Source organism: Meriones unguiculatus, chromosome 5, assembly GCF_030254825.1.
Source record: "Meriones unguiculatus strain TT.TT164.6M chromosome 5, Bangor_MerUng_6.1, whole genome shotgun sequence".
NCBI classification, from domain to species: domain Eukaryota; kingdom Metazoa; phylum Chordata; class Mammalia; order Rodentia; family Muridae; genus Meriones; species Meriones unguiculatus.
The window spans coordinates 130,483,924-130,509,088 of NC_083353.1; the positions used below are offsets into that span (position 1 = coordinate 130,483,924).

At 50.3% G+C, this 25,165-nt stretch overlaps 1 protein-coding gene across 9 annotated transcripts in view; it reads right to left on the minus strand.

The window, feature by feature from the left end:
* Positions 1 to 708: 708 nt before the first annotated feature.
* Positions 709 to 25,165, minus strand: part of Bcat1 (branched chain amino acid transaminase 1) — a 70,544-nt gene continuing 46,087 nt past the window's right edge. For all 9 annotated transcript variants that reach the window (XM_021654202.2, XM_021654195.2, XM_060384474.1 and 6 more), the window contains 6 exons: positions 22,911 to 23,074; positions 20,422 to 20,564; positions 15,220 to 15,305; positions 13,703 to 13,843; positions 11,740 to 11,814; positions 709 to 7,846 (listed from right to left, as the gene is read on the minus strand). In XM_021654202.2, the coding sequence (XP_021509877.1) occupies positions 7,805 to 7,846; positions 11,740 to 11,814; positions 13,703 to 13,843; positions 15,220 to 15,305; positions 20,422 to 20,564; positions 22,911 to 23,074 (651 nt within the window). In that variant the 3' untranslated portion in view covers positions 709 to 7,804. The remainder of the gene's footprint in view (positions 7,847 to 11,739; positions 11,815 to 13,702; positions 13,844 to 15,219; positions 15,306 to 20,421; positions 20,565 to 22,910; positions 23,075 to 25,165) is intronic.

The following is a 25,165-nucleotide window of genomic DNA, read 5'->3' on the forward strand; positions in this document are numbered from 1 at the left end:
AGAGGGATCGGTTTTGACTCAGTCTGAGGAGACCCACTCTTTGAGGCGGGAAGTCTTCGTGGCCAGCCAATGGCTGCAGGCGGCTCCATGATGGCAAGATGTCCAGGCTGGAGTCCACATGCTGGCAGGACAGTAAGCAAAGCAATGGGAATGCCTTCCTTCAGCAGGCGTCATCCATTTTGTGTCCAGGAGTCTCAGGCACGAGGCGCTGCCCCCAGATTTCACTCAGGTCGACATGTGAAACTGACCACCACAGCAGCCATCTTCAGGTCTAACACTGAGAAGACAGGAACAAAATGCCACAGCCGGGGGGAGGGGGGATGGCTGCTTTACTCATTTATCCGTGCGTGTGCTTGGCGTGCTGAGAGCATCCTATGGCGCACGCAGAGGTCAGAGGAAAGCTTGTGGGGGTCAGCTCTGTCCTTCAGCCAGGTCGTCCGGCTGGGTGGCCAGCTGCGCTTTCACCCCGAGCCGTCTCAGCAGCCCGGGATGGCTTTCAAGTACCCATTTTACCTCCACTTGAGGTGGAAACGTCTAGACTCCCTCTGGTTGTGTGGTTTCAGGTCTCCAGGGCCCTTAACCCTCAGCTCTTGGCGCTGCTGTGGATTAAAGGCACCTGCTCCATTAACCGTAACCACTGACCAAGAACCTTGAGACACGACAAAAATGCTAACAAGGCGGCACAGATTCACGACACTAGACAATTGGTATGCCCTTCGGTTGCTTTATTGGTGACAGAAAAGTGTACATAGTCACAGATGTGAAGAACTGCCAACAGTGAAGAACTTATCTATTGCCAGCAGAACACAACCACCCACAGTGGGTCCTTCGCACACACAGCCTGCCTCACGCCAGACAGCTGCGGAGCAGCAAAGCCACTTCTGAGTGCTTGTGCTTCTACAAACCCTCAGAAGAATGAGGTAGTTTCCTTTACCCAGGGACCTCCCACATGGCCGTCTTTACACTGCAGTCCTTCCCACCATCTTCCCCAAGCTCCAGCCTCCATTGCAGCATCTTTCCTTCGGCCTACTCAAGGACTGAGGAAGCTGGGCCTTGCAGTTATGTGGCTCCCCAATACAGATACAGGAGGGCTGGCTAAGACACTATTGTTCACGCATAACCTCTGACGTCAAGACGTACTTACTTATCTGCTCTCAGCCAACAAGCCAAAGGGCACAGACTCTGTGCCTGTGTGGCTCAGGCCTCCTCTCGTAGTTGCAGCTGCAGATATGCTGTGGGAGCATTGCCTGCGGGACAGCAGCAAAGATCTGCCAGCGTGCAGCTGTTGGCAAGGTTAATCTTGAGATGGTCTGGCTATGCTTCTAAGTCCGAAGACTGAATTCGCAGCCTCCGCCCCAGCGATCTTAGTGTTTGCAGCTCATTCATTAAGTTGGAAAGCGAGTACCAATCTGTCATCCAGGCTATACTGGATCTCAGGCTGTACCTCAGGCAGGCCTCGAAATCATAGGAAGCCTCCTGCCTCGTCTGCCCTTTGAGAGACCTGATTTTTAGCCTGTGGAGAACTGGAGGAAGCTCTGAGGTCCTAGGGATTGAAGAGCTGTCTCTACCTTGTTCCTGCCCCTGAGACTACCAACCACACCCATGAGTCCAGCCGGCAGGAGCAGCAGCCTGGCACATATCGTGGTTGTAAGCTACATGATTTCCAAGCTGTTGCTCTTCACCTAGGAAAGGGAGCAGTGGTGTACCGTTCTCCCAAGGAGGAAAAGCCACAGACCCCATCTCACTGATCACCTCGCCTTAAGGCTTCTGAATCTGAGAGTATAAGGACTGAGGACCAGATGCAACAGAGCTCACACTGTGGCACTCTTCCAGACTGGACATAGTACTAAAGGGCAACATGACCCTTAAGTGATAGACTCAAAACTTAGTGCCAGCCTCTGGTGGGACCGGCCACTGGAGCGGCTCCCTGGTCACCCCAACTGTGCCTGGCACTGACCCTGAAGGCTGAAGGTCCCAGGGCCCAGCAGAATGAGGAGGCTCCTGGGAACGACATAAAGATAGTCTGTGCCCCCAGGAGACTCCCCTATTCTCCTCACCATCTCCGTTTGCCTTTCTCTTGTTTTTGTTCAGTGCCAGCTGCTGGGTATCATTACCACGTGGCAGAGGCCATGCAGCTGTGTCTGTCTGCGCACCAGGCCTTAACTCATCCCCACGCCCCGGCTTCCACCAACCCCTGGGATCTCTGTGGGCTTCCACCAACTCCTGGGATCAACAGTTTCGGTTGAAACTGAACGCTAACTGCTGTAGTTTAAGAGCTCGGACATCAGCGCCACCACCGTATGAAATGGGCATCTTCAGGTGAGTGGCCTGGAATCTTAAAACTCAGTAGTTCTAAAGCCTGTGCTGGTTTCTATGACTGAATTTCATGCTTTCCTTTTTATTCCCTCCACAAACAAACAAACAGAACAAAAAAAACTGGGTCTTCCTATGCAGCCCTGGCTAGCCCAGATCTCACTATGTAGTCCAGGCTGGCCTCAAATGCAGAGCTCCACCTGGGTCTGCCTTCTGAGTGCTGGGACTGAAAGCATGTGACATGCCCACCACACCTGGCCTAAATTTCAAATTTTTGTCACTTATTAAAGCAAGTAGGACCCCATGGAAATATTACCCACAAACACTACCACAGTTCTGCTAAGCTTCATGACCAACCTTTCCAACTTGCACAGCTTTCCTTTACTAAGGATGAAAGGCCCTTGATTCTACCCTGGCCTTTAAAAGGAGCTTTTCAACAATGATTAAAATAAGAAGAAAAAAACCCTTTTATATTATTGTAGATGGCTTTTTTTCTTGTATTCAAATCTTCAAACTGAAACTGGGCCTGGTGCCTATCACCCCAGCTATTTGAGAAACTGAGGCAGGAAAACTGAAAAATCAAAGGCCAGCCTTGGTTATAGAGTGCACATTTGGGCATCCAAGTGAGATGATGCAAGCAAATCAAATGGAAAGGAAAGAGGGAGACGCAGCTCAGAGGCTCCGTTCAACTGCAGCACTGGGGGAAACAAACCTCCAACTGAAAATAGTGGCTATGTGAAAATCTCTCAAGCGGCTGGCCTGCCTCTTTAAGCTAGGAGTTTCACCAGCTCCCTCCACAGCACATAACCATACAGTATAAATGTTTCTCTGTCTTTGCGTCTTTCAAGTTCATCGTGCTTTGAGCTGATCGAGATGAGCAGACTCAGATGTTATCCTAGATACAGCTGATAACCCAACACTGCCTCAGAAGAAAGTGCGGCTGACAGACTCGCTGGCGAGTGACAGCGAGCCTGGGAATCCACACAGGATGGGAAGTCTTCAGGTCTAACTTCCGGAGCAGCCGAGGAAAACAAAACCAGCAAGGACTTCCTTAGAAGGAATGAGGGAATGTGACTGCAGAGAGCTGTGCTCTCCTGAGCCTACGTCACTTGTCTAAAGTCCGTTCCGGTTATCAGCCCCCACACCCCGCGAGGTAAGGTCTATGCTGCTTATTGTCTGTGAGTGCTCTGTCCTTGTGGGCTGTGTGGGGTGTGCATTTCGGATGTTCGATCAGGTGTACCAAACAAACAATAATCCTCATGACCTCTGTCCAGTCACAAAAGAAACCTGAAGCCCTTTGCTTCTTTAGGGGTGGAGACACGTGGAACACAGAAAGCCGAACAAATTCTACCTGTGCCAAAACAGTGACAGTTGCCATCATGTGTCCGTGAAATTGCTCACTGGCACCACTGTCACATCTGCCTACTCAAAAGAAACCCGCTTAACAAGGAACAGTTCGTTGATCTTATTTGGGTCAGGGCATGAAACACAGGGTCTCTCAAAGTCTTGGGCCTTGATGTTGAGAGGACCAGGCCTGAACAGCACCCCCCCCCCAAAAAAGTCACTAGTCCCAGGAACTATGCCATAGGTCACCAATTCCATAAACAAGACCATAAAATCCACTACCCAAGGAAGAGCCTGGAGGTAACCCCAAAAATGGGAAGGCATCTTATCTCAGGGTGGGGCATCTGGGCTGGGCAGCCCACTGACCTAACATTCCTGTGGTCTACAGATGGCTCCCTCAATGTTAGTTCATTAGCCAATCACTTTGTAACAAGCTTGCCCTTGCTGAATGCCACCCAATCGTGTAATTGCTAAGCTGGAATTTCCAGAACCTTGCTGAAACCCTAAATAAAAAACCCTCTCTCCCTGACCTCAGGGATCTACACTCCAGAACCGCTGTGTCAGTAATAGTGTGGGCCAGAGCTCAAGCTTGTAATAAAAACCTGCTGTGTTTGCCTTGGATCAGCTCCCTGGTGGTCTTCAGGATAAAGACCCTACTGTGTTTGCCTTGGATCTCCCTGGTGGTCTTCAGGATAAAGACCCTACTGTGTTTGCATTGGGCCGGCTCCCTGGTAGTCTTCAGGATAAAAACCCTACTGTGTTTGCCTTGGACCGGCTCCCTGGTGGTCTTCAGGATAAAGACCCTACTGTGTTTGCATTGGGCCGGCTCCCTGGTGGTCCTCGGGTCGAAACTTGGGCATTACAATGTGAGCAGTGTTGCTCTCAACAGTTTAGAAAGCACAGTCCAATGGAAATGAGCAACTGTTGTCTTCCGAGAAGCTATCTGCCTCAGTCACAGGATTAAACTGAACAACACAATTTTAAAGGAAGGACATGGGACTCTATGAAGAGCACAGAGCTAGAAAGGCCAAGAAAGGAACCCACAGGGCAGCTTCGTACTTCAGTTGACTTTCCTAAAGCAAACTGAAAGCACGGAATTGACACAAAGTCTTCCCCATGCTACTGCCTAGCCTGTGCTCAAAACTGTCTTCATGAGCCCCGGAGTGCTCAGCACAGGGAAGACACCTTGTTTAGATGTGTTGTTACCAAGCAACAGCCTAATGCAGGAAGGGTTTTGTGCCAGAGCTAACACTGCCTCCCCACACGATTTGTTTCTTTTAAGATGATTTCATGTCTCTGTGTGTGTGTGTGTGTGTGTGTAGGGGGGCCTGAGTATGTCTGTGCACCACATGCACACAGCCACCCCTAAAGGCCAGAAGGTATCAAACCCTCTGGAACTGGAATTAAGACAGTGTGAGCTGCCGGGGGGCGGGGGGGGGTACGAGGAACTGAACCACAGAGTGGCTACCAGAGCAGCAGTGCCCTGACCACCGAACCATGTCCCCAGCCCTGCTCGAGCTTGGTTCCTACATCAGGAAAGAGTATGGCTCCCTGACAGCGTTTTTCAGCCCCTTCCTCCACGGCTTTGTGATTTTGCAAACGCAGGCTGTCGCTTACATGTGTCCTGCCTGCTTGGCTGGACAGCTCCAGACCAAGGCTGCTTCGCATGTGCCCTTAGTAGGACCCTTGATAAAGTGACTCTGACAACCACATTTCCATCGGCAAACAGCCAGGGCTCAGACTCTCTCTACCTTTTGAACTCCTGGCCTTCGCAAGTGTTCTGGGGAGATCTGACAAACGAGGGAAAAGAGAAAATATACAAAATAAGTTCCTCATCTTAAGCTCCCAGCTGTTTAGTTCCGTTTACACTGACTCGCGTGTGACTTGCTGAATCTCATTTGATCAACCCAATTACACATTAAATAATTGCAGTCAATTATGCAAATATCAGCAATAATATTAATTTGTTGATTGTGCGCAGCAGATTAGCTTTACATGTTCCTAACGCTACACCGTCTTGTGCTTTAAATGATCAATTAGTGTTAGGATAAGTGAATCTTGAAGAGCGGGTAATTGCCTGGTGACAATCCAACCCTCATGCCGTGTTACGCTGCTGCAATTAAACAAGTAACGGACAAGGAAAGAACAACCAAAGATGCTTCTTTTATGCCTATAAATAAGTCATTGCAAAGGTCAATTTCCTGTTCTGTTACTTCAGTACGAATGGCAGCTGGGGCTCTGGGTCAGGCTTCCGGTTTTCACAAACCATGTGTCCCTCCTTCCTTCCCTCTTAACTGAGCCTGCTGGAAAGCTTAACAGGTTTTGAGGTGAGAGGTCATGTGTGCTTTCTAACCATCACAAAGTGGCTCTCAGTTTAATAATCCATCTTAGGTAGACTCAGGGCAGTCAAGGCATCTCCCTTCTCATAGGCCTCAGCCTGGCCATTCTGTGCTTGACAGCTGATACACCTGAAGGTCTACCCCAGACCTGTGCTGAACGTGAGATCAAAGGGCATAGGGAAGACACAAGCATCCGAGGCCACTCGCAGGGGGGCTCCGGAGGAGCTGGAGACACCTCCACCCAAGATTTCAATCAGCAAGGAGAGCGCCCTTGGACATATTCTACCATCTCTGCTCATATCCTCCAATTTTCTTACTGTCTCTGTCTAAAAAAACCAGCTAAAACTTTTGGAATGGAATGGAAGTGCCGTGGGCATGGCTGTCTTGAGGGCTGTCCCTGTGGGGTGGAGTTTGTACAACCCTCTCCCACAGGACTGTGAAGAGACACGTTTCCTCAGTTAAGATGAAAGCTACTGCAACCGAGGAACCAAAGCACAAAGTACAGTGGCAGAGAGGTGGCCGTCCAAGGCTGAGTGCTTCCTGTCAAGACAGGGCTTTTCCCTGGATAAACTGGGAAAGGAAAGGGCTTCTCACTCACAGCTCCTAGACAAGAAAAACACTGTCTGGAATTATTCTGTTACCTAGCCAGGTGCTCATTCATTGCTCACTCAAGAGAAGGGTACACAGTGCAGATTAAGATCAAAATCCAGAGTTCATCTCCCTCGCTCCCCTTTATTTGGCATTTAATGCATAGTGTCTGCCATTTTCATGTGGTTGGTATTTTATCAATTCTTCCCGAGACAATCATTTCAATTCCAAGATAATCTTAACACACAAGAGCATTTTTCCAACTGACCGTGCTGTAGAGTCCATGACAAGAAAGATGGCATGAGAAAGACTGCCAGAATCAGGCAGGGTCTCAAAAGAGTGGAGGGTCTTCCAGAAGGGTCTCAGTGTGGAGGGACACACTTCTATTTCACTCCTACAGTAAACAAATACTGGATACTACTATATGCTGGGCTTCGAGAAGATGAAGATCTAGAAGGCACAGGACCCCTAGACTCATAGCAGCCAGTTCAGTGTGTAAGAAGGGCGGGGAGACAACACGCTTGAGCCTCAGACAGCACTAGGCGAGACTGGGAGAGAACATGACCCCAGGAGGGGACAGGTTCACCTTAGCATGGACTCGGGGACCCACAAGAGCATGGAGAAAAGAAATCCAGGTGACCAAAGGTTTGATTCAAAGACAAAAATAAATCAAGGTAGACAGTGCACTTCTGTCATCCCAGCATTCAGAAGGATGAGTGAGACAAGACTGCCTTGAGTCTGAGACCAGCCTGGGCAGACTTAAGGGAATACCAGGCTAGCCAGGGCTACACAGGAAACCCAAATCTGCCCCCCCCAAAGAAACCTCACCAGCAACAGTGACAAAGAGCATAGCTCTGAGGATACCAATGACCACAGGGACACTGCCCAGGGCATCTCCTGTGGCCCTTCCAGCGGGTACAGGCATCTCATCAGCTGGGGAACTGCTTCTCCTGCTATGGAGCAGACATGTGGATCTGGTATAGGGTTAGGGAAGGCGTTCTTCATCACTATCTTTCCGGGAAAGGTACAGTAAGCAAATTACCATGTTGACAGGTGACATTTGACATTGGCAATTTTCTGTGGCTCAAGGAGAAACCTCAACTTGGTAACACGTGAACAATGCAACTGCAATAGGCAAAATCACTAACAGGCGGTCGGTCGCGGGTCACGGGCTGAAGTCTGTCTTCTGGGGCACACCACCGACACCCTGAGCTTTTCCATCAGGGCAACTCGACTGTCCAGTCGCTCTCAACCCTTCCATACTACAACAAAGGCAGAAACACACATTTCAGTCTCAGACTTCAGCAGACCCTCACAGACCCCACCTCTGCCGAAGCACAAGCGGCTCGGCAGCTAAGAGCGCGCACTGACCTTCCAGAGGACCTGGGTTCAGTCAGCTCTGGCGTCTGCTCACAAGCGCACATACCCTCACTCCTGTCAAGCAAGTGTGTCAACACATCCCTGTAGTCCCAGCACTTGGGAGGTGAAGGCAGGAGGGAGCTACAGGAGTTTAAGGCTAGCCTGGGCTACATCAAGGAAGTGGAAGTGCCCTTAGTATGAACCAGTAGCTGCCTTTTCCTATTCCATGGACAAGAGCTCACCCTTCACAGTGGTGCCCGAGGCCGGGTCCCAGCCGCCGTGAGCTGGCATAGTGGTGTCAGTACCCATCTTGTTAGGAACACATGGAAGGTGGCCTTGGGAGAATTTGAGGATGGCAGCGATGTATTGTCAGTTGAGTTTCCTTCGACGGCTCCAGTGTGAAGACTTTGTCCCCAGGGTGGTGCTACTGAGCGATGTCAGGACTTAGGGTGTGGGCCTTGGTCCTTGGTTCATGGGGCTATTGCCTTGAAATGAACAGATGGACCCCCTAGGCTACATGGGAACCTGCCACCTGCCAATTTCAGAGACCACGCCAAAGTCAAGTCTCTAATACTGTGAGCTAGACAAAGCTTATTATAAAAACACAATTATTTTTATTATAAATTACAAGCCTTAAGTATTTTAATAATAGGAAGCTCATCAATGGCACGTCATTCAAAACATCTTTCCCGACTCTTCTTAGACTATGTAAACACACAAGAGCAGCACAGGATTTGCTTTCCAAAATAATTATCATGGCGTCTCATTTCCTTCTTTCAACAAAGAAACCTCACTGCTTTTATACGCCACCCTAGACCCTGTGCTGAACCCCAAGGGACATAAAGAGAAGCAAAACACTCCAGCATTCAAAGGGCTCTAAGCGAGACCAAAGTATGGCTGGTTACGATGGAACGTCACACTTCAGGTAGCTCAAGGGCACAGAGGGCATGGCTCACGTGCCCTAAAGGAGCCCTGTGAGGTTCAGGGCCAGCCTGGTCTACAAAGTCAGAGTCTGTCCCAAAACCAAGCCCAACGAAAAAAGTTCCTATGAGAGATGAACTACACTACAGAAGGCCTGCCGTGACCCTACAGTGCAACCAGGTTGTAGGAGGTAAAGTCAAGGAACAAAGAGCATTTGGAGGAGAGGCCACCTGTAGAGCGGAAGAGTAGGATGGGCAGAAACCGAGGAGCAGCCAGCATTGCAGAGTTTATCTCTGCTTACGTAAAAACCCAGGAGTGCTTTCCTTGTAGACCATAGAGAGAAAAAATGGGCAGGGGTGGAGGCTGGATAACAATGAGAAAACAGCCTTTTATTAGAATTACGACCCTTGCAGGAAGGACCCTACAGTAACCTAGCACCCAGGGACCACTGTGGGGAATTAGCCACAGGGGACAAGCACCTAACCCAGCAGACTTTAAGTCAAATCTGAGGTTTCGAAAATTCCCCCTGGGTCATACTGGCAAGAGCCTGGGATTTTCTTTCCCTTTGTGGTTAATCTTGTCTGTGGCTCTGTGGAGCACGTTACAGGGAAACAGCATGCTTCCTTCCATGTAACACTCAAAGAGAGCAAATGTCAAACATGAGGTAACATCAGACTTTTTTCTTTCTCAGTAATTACCAAAATCATTTTTTCTTGGAAACAGGCAAGCTAGTCGCTTGGCTAACAGCACCAATTTGCCATCTTGTAAGAGGATAATTTGGAGACTTGAAGACACAAGCATAATAATTGAGGGGGAAAGATGTGGTTTTGATTATCGGTGGAAGGCCCTGTGGCTTAACAATTTGGGGTGCACAGGGTGTGCATGCTCTGTGGCTCCGAGTGAGCGCCTGTGTCTGTGCTCACGGCCTCTTTGACTCTGTTGGATTTGGGGGGCTTTTTTTTGTTGTTTGTTTTAAAGGCAGGCTCTCTTGTAGCCTCGGCTGTCCCCAAACTTGCAATGCATCCGATGCCCATGACCTTCAGGCTTCCTCTCTCCACCCCCAAGTGCTGAACTGTAGACACACGCCTGCAACATCCCCGGAGTGCAGCGCACCCCAGGGCTTCGTGTGCGTAGGGAAAACGCTCTAGCAGCCAAGCTACGTCACAGCCCTGACGTTGGATCTAGTGTCAAAAGGATGTAAAGAAGGCAAGAGGGGAAAGTTCTGGTTTTCCCCAAATGTTCTACCACGTGTATCTTTTTTTTTTTTTTTTTACATTTCTGCATTGTGTGTCTGCACCTGTTGTACGTGCATAGGCGTGTCTGTGTGTGTGGACCCATGTATATGTAGACACACCTATGTGCAAGTGCGTGGAGAGTCCTAAGGTTGATGCTCTCCCACCTCACTCACAGAAGTAGGGCGGCTCAGCCGAACCCAGAGCTCTCGGCTGTGGCTGGCCTTACTAGCCAGCTTGCTCTAGGGATCCCTGGATTTCAGAAGCTGGAATTGCAGGTGGGTTGACATGCCAGTCAGCTCTTACACAGGGTTCCGGGGCCCTGAACTCCGTGGGCAGCAAGCATTCTAACCAGTCATCCTCTGCATCTTTTCTATTTCAGCCTTTTATTATTTTTAAACTCACTCTGTAGCCTGGTGGACCTAAACCCCCTATGTAGACCAGGCTGGCCTGGAACTCAGAGACCTCTCCCCAACAAACCTCCCAAGTGCTGGGATTAAAGGTGCGCTCCACTTCACCAAGTTTCTTACCAAAATTTCTTTATGGAAAGGAGCTCACTGGTGTAAAACAACAAATAACTGTTCTCTTTCTTTCTTTCTTTAACTTGGTTTTGGCTTTTTGCGACAGGGTGTCATGCAGCCCAGGCTGGCTTGGAAGTTCATTTAATGGAGGGCAGCCTCCAGTCCTCCTGAGCGCCAGCTGTGATGAGATTACAAGTGTGACCAGCAGTCTGGTTTGGGGGGGAGAGGACTGACCCAAGACTCTATGCCCAGTAAGCAAGGATTCCACCAGCTGAGCTACATCCCCGGCCTGAGAAACTCGTGACATGAGAGCAGGCGGATTGTTATATAGAAAAGGTGGGTAACAAAATTATGTTCAAATACAACCATCTTGTTGGGAAATAATAAGGAAAAGTGTAAATGCTTATAAAATATTTAAGTTTTAACAGTAATTATATCCCAGTTCTGGGTCCATAGATAAATTTAACTCCTGCCTTTCTTCCCACCGGTTCTGGGTACTGAGACTTGACCTGACCTGACCCCTCCACAGGTGAGGTGAGCTCAGCGCCACTGTATTCCAGCACTGTCTACTGTTCGTAATATACTTTCCGCTCTTACAACAGAATGTTCTGCTCTCAAACCCAAACTCTAAGTATAAAATCTCCATTGGTTGTGGAAGGCTAGATGACTGGAGGTCCTTACAAGTACCTGTCTCCCCCAGTCTTCTTCCTTAGGTTTAAATTACTTATCTTAATTGCGCTGTCTCTTCCCCATGTGCTCACATGGACTGGTCTAACACATGGATGAAGAACTGCTGTATTTAGCACTACCTGAGGGCTCTTGCTGGACCGAAACCTGAGCCCCAAGGAGGTGGTGTTTTTGTAATATTTTGTTTTTTATTTTATGTCTATGGGTGTTTTGCCTACATGTATGTATGTATGTATGTATGTATGTGCACCATATTGTGCAGTGCCTGAGGCACACGGAAAAGGGCAGTAGATCTCCTGGAGCCAGAGCTGTGAAATGGTTAAGGGGGGAGGCAGTGGAAAATGAACCCAGGTCCTTTTCAAGAGCAGCAAATGCTCTTAACCTCTGAGCCATCTCCCCAGCTGTCCCCCAACCGCAGGTGGTAAAAATGGCTACCTGGATGTCAGCCAGCTTCCCCAAGATGCGGCCTGCAAGCTTGGGGCCGTTCTCCATGGTTGGAATGTGCAGCATCTGCGGGAGAAGGGGGAGAGGAGTTTGAGGGTGTGGCTCGAGGGGTGGTCACAGGAAGACCTGCGACATCGGCAAATCCCCTCACACCACGAGAGGCACCCCAACAGCACCGTCATCACGACACCCCCTAACGTGAGTCTCTTCTACTCTGAATCTGAATAGAAACCAGTCAGTCAATGACAACTTATTCAGTTCCTACCAACTCAGCCGAAGGCACAGGTTTGGATGCCATTCTTCAGGGTGGCTTAAGGAATTCAGAAGAATGGAAGATGAGCTCCACCCAGGATTCTAAGAATCCACGGGATGAAGAATTGGCCTCTGTTGAACCTTCTTGTAAGAAACCTGACCTCAAAGATATTTTGCAACAAACGAAAGCGAGTCATTTCAAAGGGATAAATTAAAGCAAATCTCTTCTTCTTCTACAGATGGGGCTTCTGAACCTGCATCTGGGGCACGGCACGCACCTCCATGGGCCACAGCTCCCATGGGAAGGCGAGGTTAAATTCCGGCCTGGTTTGCATCTGAGCCGTGCCCATGCATGTCCTGCTGGAGGGCTGGCTTTTGATGCTTTGATCTTGGTAGATAGCTCATATTCTCAAACGCTCTTCTTATTATGCCTTTTAATATAATAGGATAATTAGGATCCCGCTGGGCTCTGAATGCCTCCCAGAAGCGTTTAAGGGAAGGATTAAAAAAAAGCTAACCTTGGTAAACTTTTTATTTCTAGAGTGGATAGCAATTGGATTTTGGTTACTAAAATGGACCAATAACATACCTAGATATTGCCATAAAATACTCAGACTAGTCCCTTACAATCTTCCCTTCCTCTCTTTGCTTTTCTCTATCCCTCTCTGGCACACATGCCTCCCTTCTCCCCTGTCTCTCTGTCACATCGACATAAAACCAGGTAGTTCTCTCCCTCCCTATGATAATCTGCACATGAAACTATATCAGTAACCACCCTTGCAAACCAAATAACAGTAATAATAATAATAATAATAAAATGATAATACCAATCAGCTGAGATTATAAGGCTGAATTCATAAATCAGAGAAATTTATATTTAAGTCATCAGAAGCAGTTAGTTTCATAGGAATAACACCTACACACCTACAGAATAGTGCCTGCACAGTTACACACTGCCTACACGCCTGGAGGGTCTACACACATAAAATGTATAGATGCCTGTGAAATGGTTCCTGTATCTTTACATTATAAAGGCAGAGGCTGACAAATGGGCACGAGGACTGGATTTTTCAATGAAAGGAAAAGCTCTCCAGCTGTCAAAATAATGTATACATAATAATGCACAAGCAAAGCTGGGTAAATGGGAGCTGGACGGATGGCTCAGTGGTCACGGCAGCAGATGAAAGAACTGAATCCTCACGGGCATTCTGAGTACCAATGGCTGCCAGGGCACTGAAGCCAGCGCATCCCTGCAGCATTCCCCAGCGGGCTGGCAGAGCAGGTGAGTGTGCATGCCTCCATTCTGACTGAATCGGACTTGCTTGCCAAGGGCAAGGCCGACCGGCTAACATGGCTGAGCTCTCACTAAAGCACCAGGAAGATGGAAGTGCTGTGTGGACATAGGGCCATGCAGCTCAGATTTCCTCCCATACTGCGACTTCCTTAAATTGCAGGGAAATGTTTATGTTTTTAAAGTTCTACTCGTTCATTTGCTCATTCATCGTGCGCATCGGGAGGGCGCGGCCAAGCACACGAGGAGAGGTAAGCTTTCCAAGTGGCTTCTTCCTTTCTGCTCGGTGGGCCCCAGGGACAGACACTCAAGCTCCCAGCCTGGACGGCCAATGTCTTCACCATTGTACCACATTCCCTGCCCTGGGCGAAAGGGCTAGACCTTGCTACCACATGAAGTGACTTGTCTTACCTGGCCCTTGTACAGAATGTCTGACACTGGGCAGACGACGCAGGCTGTCCCTGAGCCAAACATCTCCTTCACCCTGTTCCCCTCCAGGGCAGCAATCAGGTCGTCCATGGGGAGCTGTCTCTCAGACACCTTGAACTCACCCTATTTGGAATATTAAAAGAGAAAGAGGAGGAGGAGGAGGAGGAGGAGGAGGAGGAGGAGGAGGAGGAGGAGGAGAAAGGAAAGGAAAAACGAAAGTAACTATGTGTCTTTGGATCTGGCTGAAATTGGATCGTATCATAATGGTCCTCTAGAGGAAGCAGGAAAGGTCACACTGTGTGATTGACTTAACATGCTGAGAGAGAAAGGACACACTGTGTGTTGCTGTAACATGCTGAGCAGAAAAGGGCACACTGTGTGTTGCCCAGTGTACCGAGCAACCTGCTTTCAAATCGCCTCTTTCACAAATGAAGTCACCAAGGTGTTCGCCATGGATTGGCGGCCTGGGTTATCGTGGATAAGGTCTCAGAAGCTGACTCATTCTAAGAGCTGCTTAATGCATCTTTTATGATAAAGGACAACAGCTTATTTCAGCACACATCAGTACGACAGCTACCACTTAGCATGTACCCACCACGTGCAGGGGTCTTTAATGCTGAAGAGATTATCTTTATTACTTTATAGTTGAGGGGACTTGGGTTCCCCAAGGCCAAACAGCTGGTGAGCACTGGGAACTCAATTTGAACTAAGCCTGATCTTATTGCCTTTGAAATTGAGAAAAATCATAAACTGAGCTCCTAAAGCTGACACAGTCACTATTTCTTGGGAGCCAATGTTTTGACTTTATATGAGAAATTACGCCGAGAGCTGTTGTGATTTTGTTCAAAAGTAAATTATTAAACAAGTAGGTTCCAGAAAATCAGTGACCATTACTGAACACAGTTGAGGCCTGATTTCTGAAGAGAAAAACAGGAAAATAACCCCTCCTGCAAATCAACAGAACGGTGCTTACTTGGCTCATCCTTTTCCTTGGACTTGTTCCCCTGTCTGGCAAGTTGTGGTGACCACAGCGCCTCTTGGCATTTTGTCTGGTTCAACAAAGCTTTGAAACAGACTGCAGTTAAGGAGTCAAGAAAGCCCTCCCTGGATAGCCTCGTTTCCACGTTTGGAGCCGGAGGCGTGGGAGCTGCCCGCCCTCACCTTACCGCCAGATCTTCGGCACTCGTTCTCTTAATAAACCGAGTTGCTGAGTTTCATCAGGCTGCCTTTCCTACTGTAAATGTATTTGGGACAGGGAAAGCTGATGAAATTAAATCAACAGTTTGCAGTGCCATGCCCGATATGCCAGCCAACGGACAGTTGGGCTTTGCCTACTCTGGACTTGGTAGGATTATTTAGCTCATTGCCTCAGTTTTCAGACTCTTCCAGAGAAACTGTTGGTCTGCTCCAAAATAACGTGTGTGGGGGGATGTGGGGAGTGTGGGGGGATGTGAGGAGTAGGTGTGTGAGTGCATGTGTGGTTCAGATCAGGCACCCACCCATTGCTGTGCCAGCTCCAGGATGCTCTGCCTCGTCACTCCTGGGAGAATGATGCCATCTAGCGGAGGCGTCGCCAGCTCTTCTTCTGTTGATTAGAACCAGAAACATTTGCAAGGTTTCACTCGCTAGACAAGTCACAGCAAACCACTCCTCACAGCCCAGCTAATAACAAGCGTGTTAACAACAAGACAGTTAATTCACTGTCCCGCCCATTAGGCTTCTCACTCCATAGCCTGATACAGGAGAGGTGCTGGATGGGTAAGTACGGGGCTGCTATGGCAGGGCTGGGCTCTGTTTGCTGTAGACACGTAAGAGGCCCACGGGCGCATGTAACGCAGCTCCTCCCGGACTCCACAGACGCGGTGCTCCGAGTGCACGCTCCTCCACGCAAACACACACACAAACACACACATACGAGTTATTAAGAGTAAAACAAATCTTAAATAAGCAGATAAAGGCACGGGCTCATGAGGCTGACCACCCGAGTTCAGTCCTCAGGAATGCCCACATTAGGAGAGAAATGACTCCCACAGTTGTGCTCTAACCACGTGTGTGCCATGGCATGTACACATGTACACACACATACACTCTCTCTCACACACTCTCTCTAAGCAGATGATAGATAGATAGTAGATGGACAGACAGACAGATAGAGTAAATGTTAAAAAAAAATCATCCCAGAAAGGCAGGTTCTTGTCTAACCATCTTCCATTTATAACAGCCAGTGACTGCTGAAATGCACACTTGCTCCAGGACCCAACTTGGACGCCTGACAACTATCTACAACTCTAGTTCTGGGCATTCCAATGCCCTCTGCTGGCTGCCAGGGCACCTGCATACATACAGAGCACATACATATGCTAAGAAATGCGCGCGTGCGCACACACACACACACACACACACACACACATACACACACAAATCAAATAAATCCTAATCTAAGAAGTGAGAATTAAGAAACACTATTCAGGATGAGGATCCAAGCCAAAAGCATTCCTTAGTGGATAAAAGCTGATGAGTACTTAGAACAACACAGATAAATTTGTCCTCGGGAGCCATGTCAGCAGCGACGGATGAGGAGCCACTACCTCAGGACTGCAGAGCACGGGAGATGTGGGTGGCGAGCACTTCTCAGGGCCCGAGTTCAGATCCCAGCACCCTGCTGGACGGCCGGCTGGCTCACAGCGAGGCTGCAGGGGTGGTGTGGTGGGGCTGCAGGGGCGGCGTGGGCTTCCCTGCCAGCTGGTTTAGCCAAACCAGTAGCCATGAGCTCAGTTAAGACCTCAGGTCTCGACATACAGGGGAAGACACACTATCTCAGTCTTCCAGGCTCCGCAGCAGTGCTCCCCCACACTCCTACACAGGAGCCCACGCCACCTGCCCTTCAGGCTACACAGGTGAGCTGTGCGAAGCCCTGGGCTTGATCCTGCAGGTGAATTGGGCGTGGCCGATTTGCAAATGCAATCCTAGCACCAGGGAGCTGAAGGCAGGGTTGGGAATTCCACGTCACCCTTAGATTGGATTGGAGACTAGGGTGGGCTACAAGAAACCCTGTCTTAAACAAATCATCTTCGGTAGCCAACATCTCGGCTTCCTTCCCACCTCTGGCATCTAGCCACGTGAGCCAACAACCTTAAATCATCAGCTTACAAAGATGCTGCCCTTGTGGCCGATGACCTGTCTGTGACCTATCACCTGCTTGCAGGGGGATTCACAAAAATGCTTAAGGGGCAGCGATGTGGTAGCCATGAGGGAATTGCGCTTCTGTCTCGGGCTCCCCTGGGCCCTTATACACAGTCCAGGACTTTAGAACTAACACGCCTCCATCCTTATTTTACAGGAGAGACAAATGTGTGTTTTCCCCGGCTGGGGACAGTGAGGAAAGCCCGGATCACACACCAGGGTCAAAGCTGTGGGACCACGGCTCCTTGTCTCAGGGTGGACGTAGGATCTGCTCCATGGAGGTGAACAGAACAGAGCCGCCCATCTCTGTACGCCCCCGTCTCTGCACATGCCTGGCCCGGAGAGGTAATCAAGCGTTTGGTTTTCATGGGTTTGCGTGTTTTGCCTACTGTGTATGTGCACCACATGCATGAATTAGCCATGGAGGGCAGGAGACGGCATCGGATCCCCCAGAACTGGACTTACACGGGATGGTGGGCTGCCAGCTGAGTGCTGGGAACTCAACCTGCATCCTTTGGAAGAGCGTTGACTGCTCCTGACCGCTGAGCCATGCCCCCAGCCTCTACAAATCTCCTTTAATTTAAAATAGAAATGAATAAATGAATCCTCTTCGCTGGACTGCGGCAGACTCAGTCAGGGAGTATTCATTTTCGCAAACTCGCTTCTTAGAAAGAAGGCATCGGTTCTGGCAATGTTCCCGAGGCTACTTGTCATGTTGCAAGTGTTAATGATCTCAAAATAAAACGCATTTTGTGATGGTTCGCTAGCTAGACACAGAAATGCATGGGTGTGTGTGTGTGTGTGCGCGTGTGTGCGGTTTTCACGCTCGCACAGACCTTTCCTACAGTTAGCTCAGCTCTGAGACAACCCCGAGTGTAAACAGCAGCCTTCATGTGTGCAAAGGCTGTCATGGAAGCAAACTGAGCCTCCATCTGCAACCACCAGTCTGAGGTCCAGAGACAGAACATCTGTGGCCTGGCTCCCAGACAGAGCCACCGACATGAGGACATGTGGGTGAGAAGCCAGTTTCCTCTGTGACCACAAACACACTCACAGGAGCCAGAGCACCAGAGCGAGGGAAGGCCTCATTCCTCAGCAGATACGGGTGGGGGCTCCTGTCCTCAGGGCCTCAAGCCAGTTCTCACTGTGTGTGAGACTGCCCATCCACATGGGCAAGTGCCCCGCATCTCCTGCTGCTGGGTGCTGCTAGGCATACCTGGGTGGACGGGGTCGGGAGCGGCCAGAGAGGAAAAGCACAGTCAGCGCGGTCCCCCTCCCTCTAGCATCGCTTCAGGTGTGTGTCTATGAGAACTGCTGGGTTAAAAGCTCCAGATTCCAGCATAGATTCCGTTTTCTCCCGCTTCTAAGTACAGACAGCAGGGTTAGAAGAAGGGCGTCTGGAGAGCCTATGCCCAGGGCCAGAGGGCACAGGGCCTGCGAGCAGGCTGTTCACTCCCCCTCAGGTGGAATACAGGGCTCACCTCGCTCGGACGGGTGCACGGTGCTGCCCTCAACCTCAGCTGAAGAACCTCTTCTCTTGACAGCGAAGTAAAGCAGGTGAGAGAGAGGCCACCACAAAGCAACGTTCTTTTAAAAAGTGTTCTCCGAAGCCAAAACAGGCAGCTTGTGCCTGGAAGCATCATTTTATTCTCTCTGCGAGCATGTGTGTGCGTGCATGGTTGTGTGAGTATGTGTGTGTGCCTGTGTACATGTGTGCATACATACACGTGTGTGCGCAAGCACATGAGTAGATTTGTGCGTGTGTATGTCTGAACATATATGTGACACTGAGTGTCTTCCTCTATTGCTCTGCCACCTATTTTTGAGGCAGGGTCTCTCACTGAACCTGTAGCCCACCATCGGGGTCGCCGACTCGGTGAGCTCCCAGCATCCTCCTGTGTCCCCTTCCGAGTGCTGGTGTTATAAACATGAACAGCCAGCCACACTCCTAACTTCCTTTCCTGATTGTCAGTGTCTGTGATTACTGTGAAATAAATGACCTCAAACCATAAACGGGTCTAAAACTGTGCTCCTAAATTTCCCGTACCTATCGAAATCCTCATGGTCAGTGCAGGTCTACAGTGTCCCTTGCGTGGGGTCAGTTAGCACAACACCATATAAACTATCAACATTTCACACACCGAAGGCAGACACTGAGCATTCAGTATGCTAGAGACAGCCAGGCATGCTTATAATTACAACATTCCACACCCCGAGGCAGGAGGATTCCTTTAAGTTTGGAGCTGGCACGGGCTACAGAGTTGAACCCTGCCTCTAAAAACCAAAACCTCAAGCCAGGTATGCCATAAACCCCCACACTCCAGACATAGAGAATGAAGGATCAAAGGTGCAAAGCACAATAAGTTCCAGGTTATCTCGAGCTGTACACATGGGACCTTGTCTAAAAGAAATAAAACAGAATGTCTGAAATTTACATGTAGTGGCCGGCAGGTGTCGATAAACACGATTGACTGGCAATCTTGGGATGCACTGTGCCATATTTGATACTGGCATTGATTTACTGTGGGTATGCTCAGGCCAGGCTGCTCACGGAAGGTCTGGGGAGAACTTTCAGGGAGTGTTCTTTTCTTTCCAGCTTGTGGGTCGAGTATTAAGCTCAGGTCATCAGGCCTGGCAGAAGCGCTCTCACCCTCCAAGGCTCCTTGCAGCCCCAAGGTTGTAGGTTTTAATCAAACAGAAATGCAGAGACCCCACAGGGCTTCTGAGACGGCAGAAATGTGAGAAAGGACACCAACTCTGAGGAGAACTCTAGTGAGAGAGGTGCGGGCCAGAGGTGGAGCCCAGACAACGGCACCGAAGTAAAACAAAAGCCAAAGGTGCTACAGCCAGGCCCAGCAGAGCACGCCTGCTCCCCAGCCAGGCAGAGGGCTCAAACAAGATGGTAAGTTAGCGTGGGGTGCACTGTGAGTTAAAGCTAGCCCGGCAACTATGAGAGCCTCAAAACAAAGATACAAAGGGGGTACAGGTGCAGTTCAAGAGAGAGCTTGCCTATCATGTGGGGGGCCGAGTTCAGTTCAAGAGGGGCACGCTAATTCCCCTCCCCCCACTCAGCAGACCACAGGACATTCTACATGGTATGGAGTGCATGATCAGTGAACTAACAGAGTCTCATAACAAAGACAGAATGCTGTGACACCAGCAAATGACGAAGAAAGGAGAACAATCCCTTTTATAGAAAAAAATGTACTTATTTTATATGTATCAGTATTGTGTGTGTGTGTGTGTGTGTGTGTGTGTGTGTGTGTGCGTGTGTGCGTGCGTGTGTGTAGTACCCAAAGAGTCCAGAAGGGGGCACAAGATCCCCTAAAACTAGAGTTGCAGACAGCCGTGGGCCACCGTGTGGGTGCTCCAAATCAAACCCAGGTCCCCTGCGAGAGCAGCCCGCTCTTATGTGCTGAGCCATCTGTCTCAAGCCAAACCACAAGAATGTGAGGCCAAGCCTTGTGCGAGCTCCGCAGCAGCCGCCCTTGCTGCACCAGCTGTCGTAGAGCCATTACCTCCGTCTTCATTTATCCAGTAGAGGAAAAGGTTCATCGTGCCCACTTCAGTTATCTGGTTGTCCTTGCCGTACAGCCACAGGACCTGCTGGCAGCCGTTCTCCACCGCCTCACACTGCGCCAGGAGGGACGCCCCGTAGTTGCTGGTGAGGAAAAGAACACTCCAATTATAAACATGCCTGACCCCACACCCGCCTTCCACTCTAACAGTCTCAGGTTTTTATTCATTCATGTGACTGTGTGTGTGTGTGTGTGTGTGTGTGTGTGTGTGTGACAGACTTGAGATTAACAAGGTGGCGGCTCACGCTTGGTTAGAAGGCCTACTGACTCTCCATCTTCAGATCCTACAGAGTGACAGGAGAAAACCAACTCCCGTGACCTGGCCTCTCACCTCCATACATACACTGTGGACACACACCAGAGAAAAAGCAATTGTTCCAGCCACTGGGACAGAGGGACGATGTCAGTCGGGAGTGCTTCTCTGCCAACCTCTCTAATTGCTATAATCCACTTATAATTTTGGACAATTAGCGGTCTTCTTTACCAAACATGGGAAAGGAATACCCGGCATTGCCTCAGCCGAGGCCCCGACAAACTGACCAATTTTCTCCAAACTTTCCCCTTAAAATACTGTCCAGGGCCAGAAAATGGCTGAGCAGGTAGGGCACTTTCTGGCAAGCCTGACGACCTGAGTTTGAGCCCCAGGGCCCACATCGTGGAAGGAGGGACGAGTCCATGAGGTGCCTCCTGACCCATGTGCATGCCACGGCACACACATCCCATCCACACACAAGTGTGCAAAGAACTGTGGGGCAGATTAACAAGGATGTCAAGGAGAAATGCTGCCCTGACAGAAGAGGGAGCGGAAACAGGATTTAAGAACTAACCTGAGACTCAGGCCAGGATGTGAGGTATGAGGGAAACAAATCCTCAGGCTAATACGTCTCCACCTAATCCCAGAATGCCCCTGGATCTACGGGTCGGGAAAGGCAAAGCCACGAGAGACTGAAGTGAAGTCTGCCATGCCCAGGCTTCTTTAATGCTTCAATTGCCTACATTTTTCTCCCTCTCTCTAGCTGTTGAGTGGCTGTACATGGGAGCCCAGAGTGTCCTGGTTTTGTTATTCGCCAACACGCGATGCTAACACACGAAATGCTCAGTGAACGCACCCATGCTTTTAGCATCATCACACAACTGAGCACAGGCGTGACCCTTAAAGCCCGAGGCAGAAAACTCACCCTCATCCCCCGAATGTCAAGGTGCTCTGTTGCCACTGATGTCTCCAGGCAGCACCAAGGTTATGGCCAGGGACACTCCTGCACACAGGGAGATACACGCTGCCCCACAGGAAGGCTAAGGGCAAAGAGGCCGTCCAACTTTGAGACCGACCCTGGTGCCACAAAAGCTGGTCATACAAGGACAGAGAGAGCCTGGAAGGAGGAGGCAGTGGCCAAGTGTACAAACAATGGTGGGCCAGAGGGACAAAGGGGCCCTTTATTATTCTGTCCCAGGAGGAGGCTTTTGTACTCCACATTGGAAATCTAAACACCTACCTTTCCGGCTCCGCACATGCTCGCTGCTCATGCCAGGTTACCCTCTCTACCATCTCCCTGGTCACACATCGCAGTGCTTGAGCCCAAGGGTTAGAGAATGGTGGGAGAGGCCAAGAAACAAGAGAGAGGCTCGGAGTGCAAAGGACCCTGGTTCAGGTCTCAGCACTCACATGGCCGCCCATAACCACCTAGAAGTGCCGTTTCGGGGACCCAAGGCCCTCTTCCGGCCTCCGAGGGTTCCAGGGAAGAACATGCCTCACAGACCTTCACGCAGGCAAAGCACTCACACGTGTAAATAAAACTGTGAAGCCGACACGAGCGGCAAGGACGCCACAGGTCTCAGAAGCTGACCAAGCTCGGCCTTCCGGCTGGTTTGTGCTCACTCCACCCTCCATGCAAAGTGTGCCGGGTGCGCGTGAGATGTGAGGTGAGCAATTAAGGTGTTATTCTACTGTCTCCTCAGACCACGGGCCCTGTGAATAACGCACACATTAAATTAAAGCCTGCCTTGCTCACTGGCATTTATGGTGAAAGACAACATCCCAGCAACACAAATAGCATACACCGTGTGTGTGTGTGTGTGTGTGTGTGTGTGTGTGTGTGTGTGTGTATGTGTGTGTGTCATGTGCCTATGAAGGCCAAAAGAGGGAGTGAGATGCCAGGGAGCCGGCTGGCAGGGCAGCACCTGCCCTCAGCTGCTGGGGCGTCTCTCCAGCCCCTGTTTGAGAGGAGCCGAGCTCAGACACGCCCCGTGTCACCCCTGTCGATACCGCCTTAGAGGGGCCACAGGTAACAGCCGCTACATCTCAGCCCACAAACCGCTGCTCACTGCTGCGCATGCCACCACCGGAGGCACACAGCTGACACACACACGTCACGGCGGCACACGGCTAACACACTCACACAGCACGAGGAAGGCTGCTCACACCAACTCACCCGCCCATCTTGCAGTCCCCAGTTCCACCTTCCCAGGCTCTGATGTACTTCGGATTGGCCCACAGCGACACTGGTGTGAAGGTTCCGCTGGAAAAATAAGGTCCCACGGGGCTCAGGATCACAAAGAGCAGGGCTTTGGACGGCTTCTTGACTCCGAGAGATGGCTGAAACACAGGGAAAGCCACACCTCTGAGACTGACGAGGAGCCATCCTACAGGTCTGGATGAGGCCTGTGCCACCTCCCAGAGCTCACCCAACCCTAGTCCAGGGACACAAAGCCTTCGATGGGAAGTGCGGAAAGTGGGTGTCTAGCTTTGGGAGTGAGGGCGGGCAGGACAGGATGGGGCACAAGATGGCTCGGTGGATAAGGATGCTTGCTGTCTGAACATTTGACTAACTGAAGCCTCATCCTTGAGCCTCACATGGTGGAGAGAAGCGAGCTCTACAAGCTGTCCTCTGACCTCCACATACGCGCTACGGTGTTCACGCTCCCCTACCACCACCCTGCACACACGCAAAATAAGCAAACAATTGTGCCTTAATTTTTTTTTAAGTTTAATTTTGGTTTTCTGAGTTATGATTTTAGAGGGGAAAAAGAAGATACATGTGTCAGCTGGAGCTGCTGCTATTGCTGACAGGAAGAATGAGGAGCCTGTCTCTAACCTCCAGGACACAGCCCCCTTCCACTCTCTTCCCAGCCTGCTGGGGGCTCCAGAAATGTGGGGACTGTGAGTGGAGGGTGCGGCAAGGGAGGGGGAGGGAGAGGATATGAGGAAGTAGGCTGTGATCATGCCTGCTGGTATGGCAGGTGGTCAGCAGCAGAGGGCAGGGACAGGCAGGACGAGTACCAAAAGGAGCGCAGAGAACTCAGAGGTCACAGTACGCACAGGCAGCTGGAGAGGTCTGTCAGCAGTCACTAGCATGGGCTGTACCACGGCATGTGTGCCCACACGCACCCGCACACACCCCTGTGGGTAGCAATGTCACCTGACACGCTCCCACATCCCTCCATCAGGAGAAACAAGCACAGCTCTGAGAGCTTAGAAGAAGCTGATGAAGTGTGTGACTGAACTGAGGTGGAGAAGCTAGTCAGTGAGCAGGAAGAGCCTTTGCCTTTGGGCTGGCTTGTGTTTGTAGGGCTTTTGGATTTGTTTTGTGTTTGAGGTTCCTTTGTGTTTTCTTTTAATTGATTTATTATGTGTACAGTGTTCTGCCTGCATGAACAGCAGAAGAGGGCATCAGATCTCACTGTAGATGGTTGTGAGCAGCCATGTGGGTGCTGGGAATTGAACTCAGGACCTTTGGAAGAGCAGCCAGTGTTCTTAACCGTCTCTCCAGCCCCTTGTTTTGTTTTATGCTTTGTTTTCTCATTTGTCTGTTCTGAGACAGTCTCTCTCCATAGCCCTGGCTATCCTAGAACTCACCTCAAAGTCTGCCTCCCGAGTGCTGGCATTAAACGTGTTCCTTCTTTAACAGGAACTTTATTGAAAGTGAGGCTCCCCTCCTGGTACAAGGGGACGATCTTGAGAGCTCCCCCCATCTGAGAGGGACACTGTGTGGGGATACATGCCTGTTCCTTCCCAGCCTGACAGAACCATCTTATCTCTGAAAGTTCATTTGTCCGATGAATCAAAGAGCTGAGACCAGGTAGACAGGGAGTGGGATGGGAGGTAACCAGGAAAATCACATCTCTGGGGGGCGGAGCCACTTAAATGGCCTTGAAGCTGCAGCTGGGGTGTTTCTACTGAGCTGGAAGGGAGGGCTCAGAGGAGGGCACTATCCTGGCAGCCACACACAAGCGCCATCAGAGGCTGTGAGAGCTCAAAGAGCCCAGCATCACTAGAGCAGGTTCCCTGCAGTTGTCTCTCTCTTCCCTGTGGGCTTTTCTAGAAGCTGGTCAGGAGAGCCAACCCGCCATCATATCTGCCTTATAAACAGCCATAGAATCACCCTTTTAAAGTCCGGCACAACTCGTCAGGAGGAGGAATGTGCTAACGAAGACTAGAATTTCATAGTCCACAACCAGGAACTCACTGGGCCCCTCCTCCGAGACAGGTCGGCCTGCTCCAGGCTCTCTCCAGCACGTATGCTCTGCTCTGCTAGGTGAACTCTGTCTCTGGATTCTCCCCTTTGAGAAGAACCAGAGCAACTTTGACCAGTAGCTGCGTCTGCTTCCCCAGGGCCTCGGTGCTCAGAGTTCTCAGCCTCACCTGGCTTGCTGCCTTTTGTTAGCGATTCTCAGCTTCCTGCTAGCC